The sequence below is a fragment of the Diaporthe batatas genome (assembly GCF_019321695.1).
Source record: "Diaporthe batatas strain CRI 302-4 chromosome Unknown Contig00011, whole genome shotgun sequence".
Lineage (NCBI taxonomy): Eukaryota > Fungi > Ascomycota > Sordariomycetes > Diaporthales > Diaporthaceae > Diaporthe > Diaporthe batatas.
In genome coordinates, this window is record NW_025408558.1 from 1,191,965 (window position 1) to 1,207,936 (window position 15,972).

At 56.0% G+C, this 15,972-nt stretch overlaps 3 protein-coding genes across 3 annotated transcripts; 2 read left to right on the forward strand and 1 right to left on the reverse strand.

Annotated features, from left to right (window-relative positions):
- Window positions 1-571: 571 nt before the first annotated feature.
- On the forward strand, window positions 572-3,143 carry KVR01_009467 (uncharacterized protein). The gene is made up of 2 exons (XM_044787781.1): window positions 572-1,287; window positions 1,356-3,143. The coding sequence occupies exons 1-2, from the start codon at window positions 1,107-1,109 to the stop codon at window positions 2,588-2,590; spliced, it is 1,416 nt and encodes a 471-aa protein (XP_044641969.1). The 5' UTR covers window positions 572-1,106; the 3' UTR covers window positions 2,591-3,143.
- Window positions 3,144-4,110: 967 nt separating this feature from the next.
- On the reverse strand, window positions 4,111-6,770 carry KVR01_009240 (transcription factor HAC1). The gene is made up of 2 exons (XM_044786357.1): window positions 5,592-6,770; window positions 4,111-5,527 (listed from the first exon to the last, which is right to left on the reverse strand). The coding sequence occupies exons 1-2, from the start codon at window positions 5,864-5,866 to the stop codon at window positions 4,195-4,197; spliced, it is 1,608 nt and encodes a 535-aa protein (XP_044641742.1). The 5' UTR covers window positions 5,867-6,770; the 3' UTR covers window positions 4,111-4,194.
- Window positions 6,771-11,091: 4,321 nt separating this feature from the next.
- KVR01_009369 (uncharacterized protein) lies at window positions 11,092-15,000 on the forward strand (the record flags this gene model as incomplete). Its single annotated transcript, XM_044781519.1, has 9 exons — window positions 11,092-11,216; window positions 11,311-11,853; window positions 11,948-11,992; window positions 12,073-12,627; window positions 12,687-12,940; window positions 13,057-14,131; window positions 14,196-14,479; window positions 14,565-14,770; window positions 14,905-15,000. The coding sequence occupies 9 exons, from the start codon at window positions 11,092-11,094 to the stop codon at window positions 14,998-15,000; spliced, it is 3,183 nt and encodes a 1,060-aa protein (XP_044641871.1).
- Between the last annotated feature and the right edge of the window lie 972 nt (window positions 15,001-15,972).

The window sequence follows — 15,972 nt, forward strand, 5'->3', positions numbered from 1 at the left end:
TGAACGTTGCAATTGATGTCATGCGTCCGCGTCTATCGGCTTGTGGGATAATTTGAGAAGGCCCCTGACAGTATCACAAGGACAATGGCTGGTACAGGTGTGAAGTGGTGCGAGGAACGACCGACATCTGAGGTAGTACCCTGCCTTACACGGCATGATTGAGGCTACACCACGGCCTCGTAGTCTCTCGGCACTTGAACACGACAGTCACAGCACTTTGGGTGTGAGGTGTGTCATGGCCGAGTGTCTGTCCGCCCTGATCATACAGTGATGATTGGGGTCGTCGGCGTCAGTGGTCCCCACGGAGGAAACTTCTGAGCCTTGAGTCCATCCAGACTGACGCAACACGGGACTTCCCACCGAGCCAATGATAAGTCCTTATCAACACCTCCTCGGCGTTTTTCTTCTGCTTTCTATGCGGTGTGTCCCTTCTACAGTTGCTGAGCCCTGCCGACGCCTGTGCTAGGTCGTAGATACAGTCCCAACTCAGCACCTGTTGCCGAGAGACCTCATAAATGCTATAGTGGCTCTGTCTCTGTTCATAATTTTCGTGAACAACATTTCTAAACGACTTGTCACTTCGTTGCTCCGTCATGGTCCGGTTGATGTCGGCATCCCTTGCGGTTTGGGGCAAGACGCATTCCATGATTTTGCGCTTGAGCTGGGAACAACAAACGCTTCAATACACATCTGCCGTGGCTTTCCAAAAATTGCAGTATAACATCGAGATATACAGCGATATGGAAGACATGGATGGAAGACATGGTGATACTGTGAGCTGAGCGACCATGCTTGGGAGGCTGGCATCGGCATGTGAGTGGCTCTAACACATCTGCACCCGAGCTGGGCTGAGGCATGTTAACGGCAGTGGTAAAGTCCCACCAACCGTGGAGCCGAGGCACGACCACCAAGCCAGGCGAGGGACGACGTCAACTGCCAGCCCCAGCCGACGCCATCTCGCACTACAACCGACGGCATCACCTCGAGGGCGATTGATCGATGCCCCGAGCGACTGGCAACGCCCTCCTCACCAAACCCCCTCTGATGATACCTCGAACCCCTTGCCATTTCCATTCTTCATGACTTGATCCGGTCGTCTGCCCGTCATGTCGACACCGGCAGATGCACACACCAAGACCAGATGGTCGCCTCCCCTGGCCAACCTGCGCAACACCCTCGCGCTGCCGCCCAAGTGGCTGGCCATGTACGATGACTTTGTCACCAAGAACGCAAGCCAGGTCGCACAGCTCGAGTCTGCCCTGCGCTCCTTGACGTATATCATACCAGGTACATATACACATATCTCCTCTCCCTTTTGAGTCTCGTGTGCTCACATCAAAAACCTGCTCCCACAGGCCGCTTCCGTGACGCCGAGCTCGCAACCGAATCCATCCACTCGTCCGTCCAGCTCCTCTCGCTCTACCATGACCTCCTCCTCTTCCGCTCGAGCCTCTCGCCCTCCTCCTCCTCCTCCCCGGCCAGGTTCCCCACCGCCCTGAGCAAGTCCCTCCACGCCCGCTACACCCGCTTCTGGACTGCCAAGTCGGCCCTGTACCGGCGCGTCGCCATCGTCCTGCAGATGGTCCAGTACACGGAGCTGCTGCTGGAGATGTGGGCCAAGCGCAGGGGCGAGGCGGTGCGGTGGCGCGTCGTGGTCATCATCGAGGCCGCCAAGGCCCTCTGCAGGCTGCTCCTGCTCAGGATCACGCGGAGCAGGCCGCTGGTGACGCCCGTGCTGCCGGAGAGGGAGAAGGTGCCCGAGCCCGGCGAGGGAGACGAGGAGGAGGACGCGGCGGCGGACGACGGGAAGGCGCTGGCGGAGCTCATGGGCGAGGACGCCTCGTCCGAGCACGGCCAGCACGCCGGGGAGAACGGCGACGCCGCCGCCGCCCTCGTCACGCACGACGGCACAAACGGCAACGGAACCACCATCACCACCCCACACCCCAACGGAAACGGCAAGATGAACGGCAACGGGGCGCTCCACAAACCAAACGGCCACACCACGACCCCGGCCCCGACCCCGCCGCCCAACCCCCAGAAGGAGTGGGCCATGCCCCGGACGGGCCTCGTCCTCCCCTCCCTGCCGGCGAGGGGCGACATCTCGAGCTACCTCCTCTCGCGCGTCCTGACGGCCGACGACATCAAGCCCGCGACGAAGCTGCTGCACGGCCTGGCGGGCTCCGCGCACGCGGCCGAGGTGCTGCACATCCTCGCGCCGCTGGCGTACGCGCTCGCGCTCGCGCGGACGGACCCCTCGCGCAGGCGCACGAGCTGGGCCCCCTGGCTGGTCGGGCTGAGCGTGCAGGTCGCGGCGCGGAAGCTGGCGGCGCGGGCGCGCGACGGCGGCGGCGGCTCGGGAGGAGGCCCTATTGGTGCGGCCCCCGGCGGCACGGCGCTCGAGCGGGAGGAGTGGGCGCGCCGGGGCCGCGCGATGTGGTGGTGGCTCATGCGCGGCGCGGCGTATGAGAATGTCGTCAAGGGGGTTGTCGGCGGGGTGCGGAGGCGGGTGCCTGGGTTTGTGGGGACGATACTGGAGGATTACGAGTATCTTTGGGAGAATTACTACTTCAGCACTAGTGATTCGTGATGGGCAGGTTACATTGCTGATGATACCTATGGGCTGCGGTTGCGGCAAGGAGGGAGGTTGGATGGAGCTGGCGTGAGGGAGTCCGTGGAAGACACTGGAGGATATATACATCTGGGCTTCTATGGTTTTGTCTCCGTGGGTGAAAGCAAAAAGTATGGACGCCGACGCCAGATGCGTCACTGCTTGAGAGGAACGGACGGGGGGGGGGGGGGAGGTACCCGGTCTGAGTATGGCCACATAAGGGCATACTCTACTCCCTCGCTCGCCATACAACGACACTGGATACTTGGAGTTGATCCATGTCGGCCGGCGACATGCTTAACTCGCGGGGGTTGCAAGATGCAGGTTACATACAGATCGGCGGCATGGATGATTTATACCCAGGGAATCGAGCAGCACCACAGGCAGGCAGCAGGTCGAGAACGGGGAGGGCATGCATACACATCAACCCTTGTTCATCCATCTCCTTTGTCGTGTGTACAAGTAAGTAGGGACGATTCGATAGATGTGGTCACAGCGCCGCATGAAGGGGAATGGAACGTTATACCACGCACGGCAAGCACGCTTGCTACTCTCTCCCTATCTTGTCCTGTGCGAAACTAGTATGATGCGCCCACATCTACCTAGCCCATCCATCCAGCCCGTCATATGAGCAAAGACCACTGGCAAGCGTCCGCATACGTACACTTTGGCTGGGTATCATCTCAAGAACTACCAATGCCACGAGGCCTGACTGAGCATGAGTTGATAAGAACAAGCAATGTCAGGTAGGTAGGTAAATACACCCGATCCGGCCAGTTACTCGGCTACCTAGATGGTCCTCATCCACCGACACGCTGGCTCCCCCGTGCGACTGCTTGCTACAGTAGTCCCATCCCGCACAAAGACACCGACCGTCGCAGGGTACTTATTAAGCAACGGCCACCAGGCCAGGCCCCATCGCGTCAGCCTCGGACTACCTGCCCACTGGTCCCACCTAGCACTGATATCTATCCTCCAGATTACTCACGCCAAACCCTGCCCCCCCTCCCCAACCCAAAGGATCACAGCACAGTCGAGGGGGCTCGGCCGCTTCCCATGAGGTCCTGACGAACACTGTCGGACAGCGAGGAAGGTGGAGTGATGATGGATGGGGATGGATGGCTGGGTGCCTAGGCGGATGGAGCAACATTGTGGCCCCACCAGGTCGGGCCGGCCAAGCTAGTACAGTAAGTAGTACACAAACGAGTAAGGGATTATGTGAGACCCGGCAGCCCGGCCGAGAGGGGATGGATGGATGCTGGGGCCATAAGCTGATGTGCTCCCCGGGGCCGTGGATGTGGCGGCGATTTTACGCGGACTGTTGAGGGCTGGCGAGGAGACCTCGGATCCAGGCCAACTTCCCAAGGTCAAGACGTACATTGGCCTGGGAGTACGTCCATGGCCTACCTCGTCAGAAGGTTAGATGGGAATGGCAAGTTCTACGGACTAGGGAGCAGTCACTATGTTGGCAGGCAGCAAGTAACATCGCACAAATGTGTGGTGTGTAGGATGTCTTTCATTCCTATTTGAAGAATTTCTACTTCAATAATCATTGTCAAAGCACCGAAGCGTCCGGCGTAAGCCTAGGCCGCCCGGTCACGAAACCTCCTGCCCTGAACGCCATCCGTGATGGAAGAACCACCTCCACCAACCCATTTCCTTTTACTCCCGGCTAACTTGTCAGACTTAGAAATCACAATAGTAGTTCTAGGGGTCGACGCGTTGGTGTTCCGGGGTCCCGCGGCCGCGAGTCCTCCCTTCCGTTGTAGTTGTCTTTCCCTCATCTGCTTGACCTGGTCCTTGATCTCAATACTCCTGACCGTGGTCCGAATCGCCCACATGAGAGCGATGAGACGCTCCGGCGACGGCAGCAGAGGCGACAGCCCGCTGGCAGACTCGTGCTCGTTGGACCCTTGGGAACCGCGTGCCCTAGTGAGACTCAACCGCAATGCCTCGAGCGTCGCATCCTGAAGTGGACGCGCCAGCTGTCGGTTGCAGGTTAGAATCTTGCGAAGGGTTCGGAGCCGCAGGGTCTTGGAGCGAGAGCTGCTGCTGGTTGTCGAGTGCGCCGTCTCCGTTGTCGTAGGACTCGAGCCACTGGTCGACGTCAAAGTGTTGGTTGACGTCAAAGGCGGTATCGAAATGGAGTTGGTCACCAGAGAAATGATCGAGGTCAAGATCGCTTGCGTGGGGGGAAGAGGCGAGGAGGCTCTCATAGACATCGAGATCATCGCCAGCGGACGCGTCTCCCATAGTGAGAGCAGCGTTGTCGAAGAGCTGTACGCCACCAGCAGGAGTTGCTGGAGCATGAACAGCGCTGGGTGCAGCGACTGCGTCGAGGCCTGACCAGAGGGAGACATCTCCACCAACCGTTGACACTGCAGGTCATTACACAATACCGCTGCTGGATATTGTGTCACCGGGGTGGAGATGGCAGTCTGGGAGGCCTCGGCAGCGCGCGGAGCAGCTGTGTTGAGCTCTTCCTTGGCGGGCTCGAATTCGAGCTCCTCGGGGACGGGGGTGAGGGCGGGCGAGATGGAGGCCGGGTTGACGGTCTTTGGTGTCTGGTTGGACTTGTTTACCAGGTCCTCGATCAGGTCCATACTGGCCTGGGAGGGCTGGATGAGGCCGTTCATCTCGTGGGAGGGGAAGAGGGGCTGAGACAGGGTCATGGAGTTGCTGCTTGGTGAAGCAGCAGCGACGCCCAGGTCTGGCCTGACCTTCTTCAGCTCCTGCTGCAACATGAGGTTGGTCCTCTGAAGCTCTAGTACGGTAGCCTCGAGGTCTTTGTTCTTTTGGGCCAGGGCCTCAGTCTCCTGTCGCTTTCGCTCCCGGGAGGACTGGGCTGCCCGGCGGTTCCGGAGCACACGCTCTACGCGGCGCTGCTCCTTCTCGTCATCAGTCTTGGCCCGCTTCCTGCAAGTTGTTAGTACTTGTTGTTTGCCAGCTGAGTCACCCAAGCAAGAGGGGTTGTGCGTACCTTGGAGGCAGGTTAGTCTTTGGCTCTGGCAGCACTTGACCCCACGACTTCCTCTTTTTTGTGGGCTTCTTGTCGGATGAGTCTGCGGAGTCGTCTTCTGGTGCTGGAGTCTCCATGTCTCTTGGCGAGAAGGAATCGTCCGCAGGCTCTGGGGTCGAGAAGAGTGCTGATGGGTCCATGGTCGCTGGTGTTGACTCGCCCGCAAAGAGGCTCTGGTAAGACTCGGTCACGGGCTCGTTCTTGACGAGGGGCGACGGTGTTGGTGTGGCCTCCATGTTGATGTGTCTGGAGATCTGTGTGTGTGGTTGATAGTACGGAAGCGGCCCAAACTGGAGGTTCTGGGCTGGCAGGTGCTGGTAGTAGCCGTGGGTGTTTGGCTGGTATCCTGCAGGTGGTTCGCGGTACTGGAATTGTCCGACGTTCTGCGTCTGTCGATGGTGGTGTTGATAGTGGAGATGCGGGTTCGATGCTCCAGACAGTCGGCAGTATGGTTGGTGAGTGGAAGTCGGGTGTGGACAATTACACAGATAGGACGGGGGAGATATGCTGGAGATCAACTAAGGCCTCAGCATAATTGTGGGGATTTGGTTGGTTGGTTGGTTGGTTTGTATGACTGATGCAAGGCTGGCTGTTGAAGATGTGGCTTCTTCTGCTGGCGATGCTCAAAATGACAGATTGCAACAAATGCTAGGCAGACAGATAAAATGATAAATATGTAATGGAGGGAAACAGGCTAGGAAGCAAAGAATGACTGGCGTTATGGCTGTTGCCTTGTGGGATTACTGAGGCGAGCGTGACTGTGGTGAGGTGTGCTTACCAGTCGACGGGATGGGGCAACGTGGCCTTTTTTATCCCAAGCTGGGCCGCAGTCAAAGCCCCCCCTGACCAAGGGAGACCTGGTACTTGGCCCGGCGCGGGCTGGGGACATGGGCGGCCTGAGGCATACATCCTCAGGAATTGTGGGCCCGTAACCCTTCCCCGGGTGAGACTCGGCTGATGTGCAGGGAGGTGCGACACTGGCGTATGGTTGGTGGATGGGGCTCTGAGGGGCGGAAGATGGATCGGGAGAGTGGATCAAAGAGGCAAGGCGTGGGTTTGGCCCCCCCTCCCAATGCAGGGGAAGTAGCAATTTATGGACCACGGAGCAAGGAAGGACGATGCAGCTGGCTGGGCATGGGCATGTCAGGCCCAGTTTATCAACGGAGAAGGGAGACTCGAGCAGCTCTGGCAGCCCAGAGGCCATTTTAATACAAGCAGAGTGAGGCACTAAGTAACTACCAAGGTAGGTACTTACCCAAGTGGGTAGCTAAGCACCTGGGCAGTAGAGATGCCATTGCTAGAGGCACGACGGCGGCGAGATGAATGAATCATACTGCGTCTATCTGGTGCGTGGTGGCCAATAGAGTGTGGCACATCACACACGGACGCGAAACGAGAGCAGAGCAACACAGACTGGACACCGACCCGAGCAACGCTGGCACGAAGGCACGAAGGCACAGACGCCTGGTGGGCTGACGGACTGACAGGCGGCTTGGCAACTTGGTCAGGAAATGGCTAAAACAACGAGTCAACCAGCTCTGGCGGGCCCCAAGCTTAATCTCTGGGGACCTACCACAGTACCTTGGGGGCCGAGCTACCTCAGGTTGGCCATAGCCTGTCACTATGATCGATCTCACCCAAGATCTGACTACCTAGGTATTCTTATTCATCCGCTCCGTATTTAGCAGGCAAGCATGGCTAACTGCTTAGTATCTAGGCACCTAGGCAGGTAGGTAGTGGTCGTGTTAACACAGTCGCCGTCACACCCATAGCACCCGGCCGTTTCCAATTTCGACGGCAGCCTTGGAACGGAGCCCTACCCGTTTGGGACCGTCCCCCCAAAACGGCAAGTCGGAATGCTGAGCCGGAGCAGCGAGCTAGCCAGGACTGTCTCTTGCGCATCCAGGCCCTACGAAGCACGACATCCAATACGGAATTGCGGAAAGGACCCTTTGAGATTGGCGGTCCCAAAGAAAGCCCCCAGGTCCCCTCCTGGACCCCCTTGCATCCACCCCCATCTCATTATTGCCCGGGAAGTTTGATATCGGGTTGGCCGGCGCTGTGCTGTACTCCGTCCGTCCCGCCGACGCCGACGCTGCCGTCCCTCGAAGCTCCGGGCTATATTGAAGCTCCGCCATGCCCTGAGTTGCTTGCCCGTCCATCATGCCCTCTCATCACTTACTGCTGTTAGACAGGTCTATCTAGCTGATACACATCACATCGACACTATGTAGGCGCCGTCTCCCTGGCCAGACACACCACCCACTCTGCCACTGTGCAGTGCCGTGCATGCGACGATGCCCCCCCGTCCAGCCCGGCCAGGCCACGCCAGCAAGGTTCAACACCACATCAGGACATCCAAACACCGCCCTTCTGCTCGCCAGCGAAGCTAATCCACATCCACATTCACGGGCCCGGCGCCACGACCCCCAGGACCTGCACAGTCGGCTGGGCCGAGTCAGCGGTCAACTGCCCCCGACTCACCGTCGACGGGCTCGGACGAGTCGTCCCCGCCCAGCAGCCCAGCCCACTGCCTGACTGCCCCAGGCGAACGGGCGGTGGTGCGCTGTCATGGCCTGTACTGGGTCCTGCTCCGGAACTGCAGCCCGTCCCCCGCCCGCCCTTCGACCGCGTAGGCATGGCCCCACGCAAGCTCCACCTACATACCCATCCCAGCCCGGGGGCTCTGGGCTACCGTATAGCTAGCCAGGCACCACACCAGTTGACGCTGGCACCACAGCTCGGCACTGAGCGATAATGTACGACAGCAACAGCGGTGGGACTCGTGCCAGCTCCGGAAGCGAGCCCATCCTATGGGGGCGGATGGGGGCATGGGGGGTTCGGATGGGACCTTCGCCACGGGGACTTTTGACCTTCGAGAAGGTTTCGCTGGCGTTCTGCGCAGCTCGCTTATTGCACAGTACTCCGTGCTCCGTACGCCAGCTCGCCAGCCCGCCTCGCTTGGCCGTCGCTGTGGCTTCGGGAACCAGGGAAAAGGGGGCGGGTCCCTTACCGCAATGTCGGTGCCTGAGCCCTGAGGCCGCCACAAGCTCCCGCCGAACTCAACGTCCGTGCTGAAGACACTACCGTGCCCTCCAGCCCCTTCTGGGACCATCCCTTCTTGCCTCCCTTGACAGCTGCGCACCCCTTTTGTTTGGAAGAGATTTGAAACATGTCTCGACGACGAGGACGACTCAAGGCGCAGAGACAAGACTCTCGACGTGCCTGCGTGTCGTGCCTGCGCCTACCACAGTCTCGCCCTCCAAGCGTGTGTGCTCAAGCAACCGGAAAACCAGAAAACCAGAAAACCTGCCACAGCTGGCGGCAGATCAGTCTAGGCTCACTGCCTGAAGCATGACCTCGTGCGAACGTTAAACATTCCCATCCCATCTTTCCGGTTACGCCTTTAGGTTTTTCCCAGAGATCTCGACTCATTGCAACGTTTTGGGTTCGCGAAGCTTGGGCTCCACCTGCAGAAACTCTAATCCAAACAGCCGCGCAGGATGGACGGGCGCATTGCCGCACGATGCTTCAGCAAAAATAAACCCCCATCAGCACGTTTTGAGGTATAGAACAGTAGCGCGCGTTGCCGCCACCGGCATTCAAGGACGCGAAGACCGGGCGTTGGAATCGGTCTCACCTTCACAGCTCACAGACTGGCAAGCGGACCCTGTCGCACGGTGTTGGTTGGGTGGGCTTTTGAAACGGCCAAATTTCCTAACGGAAGTTTAAAAATGTTTCGAGAGTAATCAGCCGTTAAAATGACCACAGCACACACGCCCAAGGGACGTCTCTCATCTTTGCCACCTCCCCGTGCCATCGCGCTTCCTATTCAGGGTCCTTTGCGGAAGGTGGACGGGAGTCTGGACGGGCTGGGCAAAGAAAGGGATGGTCCGCCGGTCCGCTAGACCAGAAAGGGGCGCCCCGGGCCAAGGTCCCCAACCGACCAGCCGACCAGCCACGGAGCAAAGGCGGCTCAATTGGGCCCCTTGTCTGCAAATGAATGCCACCTACCCAAGGTGGTATTGCTGCGATGCCAGAAATGCCAGGACGCCCGAAATGCCGCAAGGTTCGATGTGACACCCTCCTTTCCCCCAGCCCCGGGATTTGCGGCACGGGATGGAGTGTGCGCTTTGATTGATTGATTGACTGGTTGATTAAGCGGTCCCTTGAAGCACGGAGTACTTGCGCTGCGGCGGCAAATACGGGGAAATATTGCCCGAGAGGGGGAGCCGGCCTGCTCGGGTCGATGGGCTAACACCACCAGCACACAGTACGGAGTGGCAGAGTAAGCTCCTCGTGTCTGACGAGAGCTGATTGCCGCATTTTGCGGGTCGCCCTGACGTATGTTCGTGACGCCCCCAGCGCCCCCCGTATTCACGGACGCCTGCCTTGCGCCTAACGAGCTAGCCGATCTATGTGGTGCTGGTATGCGCGGCGATGTGCTGCGTAAGCGGCCAAGCCACTCGGAATGTCATTAGTGAGGAGACGGCTCGCTGCTGACATCTAGCACGAGCTAGAATTCAATCGATGCAGCATGGTTCCACGTGACTGAGGTCTGCCTCTAAGTTCTTCAGCACCTGCAGGTTCGGCTGTGAGATGCATGTCCAGGGTCGAACCCTGGGCCAGCGGCGCTCGGTCTACGATGAGATCTGGGGAGAAGCACGTGAGCGTTTAGCAGAGGACATAATGATCTTGCATGGACCAAATCATCTACACGGGTCGATCAAGCACCCCAAAAGGGTTTCATCCTTTCTTTTGTCGATATATACGAAGTCGTGTATGGAGCACAATGCCCACATTTGTTGGTAAAGCTTGGAATCCCACATACACTTCAACACCAGCTTCATTGCAAGCTCGCGGCCTTCAACAACCTTGGAAGCTATGGGGAGAACCTTGATTTCAAGGCTCTCCCTCGGTACCGGTCCCCGAGAGTACGATCTTTGGGCTTGTAATGGCTGCGCTAACAGTAAGTGAAGCGAGGGATAGCCACCTACAGGTACGCTCATATACCTCACGTGACTGGTTGGGAGATCGGTGGGGGAACATAGGGTCTCCCAGCGCACCGAACAAATCTGGTATCGGTTTTGGGCGACGTACTCATGCCGATGATGACCACAGGCTGCCCCAGGGTGCTGTGGACAGAATGCTTGCCCGAGCTTCGTACAAGATTGAATGAATTGATGCTGGCGACTTCAACGCTGCTTCCGATCCACTTTTACTGCCAAGTTAGGGGGCATGAACTGTGATGCCTCAGTCCGCCCCGTTTCATACAGATATGTATGAAATGCCACAAAGGCCCCTTCTCGACGAAAACTCTGCTTGTAAACCCTGCCCAGCTGATGATCGAATGCCATAATAGGAGCTCGCTGCAGCCAACTGAGAATCCTGTGCCAATGAAATCAGCACTTTCAATGCCATGAAACGGGTGCGGCGAAATTGGGGCTGTCGGGAGGGGTCAATGGAGGGTGGCATGCAGGAGATGAGAATACACAAAATCCACAAGGCTCTGGAAAAGGAAGAAAAAAAACTGAAAAGGATTTTGTTGAGGGGCACTCTGTCTGTGCGTGCGTTCGCTGTAACCGGGTATATTAGATTGCAAATTGTGTGAAATATTCAACCTGAAATACAACGGTTGAGTTCCTGGGTCCACCCTCTTTCTTCATTGTGCTTCTCGCAGTGGCCGTTCGAATTTGTCCTCCTCTGACGCTACTAGGATGGCGTTACGAGACCCAACTTCAAGCAATGGGGCCCGCGAAGAAGCAATGGTCTTCAGTACCATTAGCCTTGAAGAGTCTTTGGCACAGATGCGTCTTAAAACCCCCCCACCCCCTTCTTTGAATGTACACTGTTCGCATGCGGAAGGGGAAAACTCCATGGCTTCCACGGCAACTCTTGCAGAGGATGAAGTCAGGCTGCACCCGCGGTTAACCTCATTATACAAAGCAAATTTGGCCATACAGAGTCATGGCACAGACGAGAGATTGATCGGACTTGACGCATTTGCCTCGACTTCATCCATCAGATCTCTCATGACCGACTCTCTCTTCTCCACCCGCACCACGACCGATTCCTGTCCTCCTAGTCCATGTTCATCTGCCCACATTGCTGGGCCGCCTCAATGCAAATCTTTGGATTTGATTCCACGTCCTGTATCTAGTCCATCTCGCCCTATAAATACTACCTCGTGTACTTTGCGAAACCGAGGCCAGAAGACCAGCGGGTATGTGAAAAGCCCTCGGGGTTACTCTTAAACCGTACAAAATGCGCTAATGTCTTCTAAGATCACCCGTTTTCTACTTCGCTTCACCCATTAGCTCAGAAGATGGCTCATCTCATCCTACGAGCGAGTACGGTAGCAAGTAAGGAATTACAGTCACCACCAAGTTAGGAGTCAAAGTATCTGATCATTTAGCAGAGAGTCCACTACCTTCTCCTCTAGAAGTTCTGTACATGAGTTCTCTAGATTCACGGATGAGGACGGCGAACAACTTGAAGGCCGAGGCCTTCGAGACGACCTTTGCGAATTATTGGTTGAGGACATTTGCAATGTGGTCTCAAATCGACTTACTGAGAATTGTCTTCGAAAGCTCCGTGCACCGATTTCCCATTATGCACGCATATTCGTGGAGCGTGTCACCCACGACCTCGAAGACTCAGACACCTTGAATATGACACCTGTGATCTATCAGACATTCGGCTCAAGCGAATATGGCTCTACTTCATCGACGCCCGCGAAGTTAAGCTTATATGGTAGTTTCGGACATGAAAGTAAGCGTGAATCGCGTTATGAACACGACGATTCTGATCCAGATGACAATGACGATGCCGACTCGGGTCCTCCTATGGGATTTGATGAACGTCAAAGGTCAAGAAGAAACAGTGCCAGGGAAGCTGCAATGAGTTGTCCCTACAGAAAGCGAAATCCAATGAGGTTCAATGTTCGCTCGCATGCCTCTTGCGCTTTGTCGGACTTCCCGAGCATGACTCATCTTAGGTGCGCAATCACACGGTTCTCGACGATCCCCTCCAGAGACCACGCTGACCCAAGAACAGGCGTCATATCAAGGCATTCCATTTGAAATCGGGCGAAGAGTGTCGTCGATGCGGGGCCTGGTTCGAAAGCACCGAAGATCTGTTTGACCATGTAAATCGGCCAACAGTGTGCGCGCGGGACGCAGGGGATCCGAACCCAGAGGATGGAATCGGTCACTCAGACTTACAGAACCTCTATGACAAGAAGGTCCAGACATGGAATGACGTGTGGATGATTCTCTTCCCAGACTTGAGCCTAGATATTCCATTCAAAGGTGAGAAATCCTCCCAACCTTGGAAACGGGCATAACAGCACTTAAACTATGAGCGATCGTGAACACGGAGAGTTTGGGGTTCGAGTCCGCGTCCACTAACTTCATTTTCTTTGTAGGCTTTGACCCACCCGTGGAGCTCGATGAAGTTGAGACACGGTGCTATGGGCTGGAAAGCGTTGATTATCTGAGTGAAGTCTTCCAGCAGATCGCTTTGAGCAGCCCGAAACTTTCGCCCAGGGAGCTCTCGCAACGAGCATTATCTGGATCTGTGGGTTTCATCGCTTCAACCCTGCAGAGGTGTCGAGACCTACACGGGCACACACCTTCCTCAAGCCGACAAGCCAAGACACAGGAATTCCTCGAACGTGTTCAGAATATATCCTTCGAAGCACCGCGAGTCCAAGCTTGGGCTTCGGATAGTCCGACCGAACGGAGTCCTGGATCCCCGAGCCAAGTTCACTCTCAGCAGTCCCACGACTCTGGCATAGCCTTATTGGCTGAATCTGTTGCTTGGGGGTCCTTGAGAGCTGAGAAGGAGGCTCCAAAGCAATACTGCGATCAAGAGACTAAACATCTCTCTTCATCAGATGTGATGGCAGAGACTCCCACTACGCAGGCCTCACCTCCCGAGTCTCATTTTGTCTCAGCGGGAGATGAATACAATACGCCCGAGGAAGAAGACAACGACTTTCAGTACGAACAGCTTGTGGAAAATTTGGCCAACCTAGTCATAAAGTCTCAATGGGTCACGCCGATGGCGGACGACTGTATGTCCATCATCAAGTTCACACATGCTTACTTGGAAAATATTCGGAGCCACCACGACGGCCTCTGTATCACTCAGAAGTTTCCTGTATCACTCTCCTCCTCCTGCGATGATGGCGAAGATCTTGGCTCCAGCCTTGGTGGTCAAGACACCTCAGGTCTCTTGAACGCCAACGGAAAGAGAAAGCAAGACGGTGGCCATAGACGTCGTCGGAAAAAGAACGACAGGGTCGATGACAACCCCAACGGAGATGGCCCTGACGACTCCGAAAACCCTGACAATTGGGCGGGAGACAGGAAAAGAGCCAGGACAGATGATTGCCCTGAGTTTCCATGTCCATACAGAATCCGACATCCCACCAGATTCAATATTCGAGAGCACCAGCAATGTGCTTTCAACACGTTTGCAAGCATGGCTCGGCTTAAGTAAGTGGCCATCAACGTCAAGTATCTTCATATATAATGCTTCTTGTCTCCTGCTTACCGCTAGTTTCAGGCGTCATATCAAGGTATTTCACCAATCAGATGCCCAAGGCGATCAATGTGCGAGATGCCGACGCTATTTCCCAACGGAGGACGACATCACAAGACATCTCCGCCAGACACCTGTTTGTGAGATACGTAGCGGCCGTGATGAGTTCCAAGATCCAGAGGATGGTATTACTCGGCAGAAGCTCTGTGCCTTGATGACAAGGGGCAAGGGCCAAAAAGTCGATACATGGGATGCAGTATGGAAGCTCCTGTTTCCTGCAGATCATTCTGTTCCAGGTCCTCGTAAGTAGATACCCCAGTCCTTTCTCACAATGGCACAACACATAGAGTATCCCTTTGAAACGTGCTGACTCCACATCTTCTCAAGATTATGAAGAACCTGTTGAGCTGGAGGAGGTACAGGAGAAGTGCTACCAAGAGCAGAGCATCACACTGTTCTTCCAAAGGATCTCCCATCTCACGCATGAGGACGGATACCTGTACATTGTCAAGGTCTTCAGAAAGATTCGAAAGACTTTCAAGCACGTTTACAGCGATGAGAGGAGACAAAAGGACCGGAGGTTTCTGGAAGAAGTAAGGAAGCGGGCCTCCACAAGCCACGGAGTCACGTTCTCTCGGCAATCCTCCAGCGTCCAACCCCTCGAGGCCAACCCGTTGAGCGACTGGAAACAACTGCATGGCGTTCCACCTGGGTTTTGGGGTTCTAGCACATGTTCTGTGCCGGAGATGATCGACACCCCGAACACTGGAGGCTTTTCAAACAATACCACGGAGAACACTTGCGCGATGACACCATCTTCTAGTTGGCCTCAGGTCGATGACCTTTCGGAGCTGCCTACAATCACCAGATCGACCAGTACTTATTTTGGCTCGTCGGGCGGAGACACGTTATGCCAGGAGCAAGTCTCTTTGCAGGGCGATTCACAGAAGCACATTTGCCCCCCAAACCACTCTCCTCCAGAATCTTGTCACCACCAGATTGAAGTTGAGATGTACTGCGGACAATGTGAAGAAGAGCTCGCGCCCCTCTTTCAACCGGGCGACCTCGGTATGTATCCTGGTGAACACTTGGCGGGGGAGGATGGTAGCACTATGGACCAAGACCAAGCAAGTCATCTGGGCAGAGACTATGCAGTGCCCGGTAAGTAGCACAACAAGGATCGATGGCGTAAACCAGAAAACTGGTATATTCCACTGATGGCGATAAAATCCACGTCACTGTATGGATTTAGCATTCTGAATATGACAAATACTGTACACCATTCGGATGGGTTTCTTGCAGGAGATTTGGATACCCGTGAAGCCGATTTCAAGGGCATAGGCAGCGACGGTAAAATCTGTGAAACGCCAGCTGACAAGTTCCGTTGTCCAAACAGGAACGAGCTCGCTAGTGGCATACAACCCGCAACGGCCAGCCTCTTCCGATTAATATGGATGCGCCCAAGTACCAATATGACGGAGACGGTAAATAGCACTACTCCCAGGGCAAGTATTGTTGGTCCAAGGGTCTCTTGGTTTTTGAATTTGTAGTGCCCGTTTGGGGACGTCCCTGATACTACCCTAGACCGGTGTAAAGATCAACCGCGGGCGAGTCCATGGCGTTCCAGGTTCCAGTGAAGGAGAATATGTGGGACACTGAGTTCTTTTAACCCATCATTGATCGAAAGCCGATATGGTGAGGTCTCCCTTAGAAAGAAGGCACACAAGCCACATCATTTACACTGACGCGCTTTTTTGCCATCGACGAGGTGGGAAAGATTTTGCGGCGGATTGAT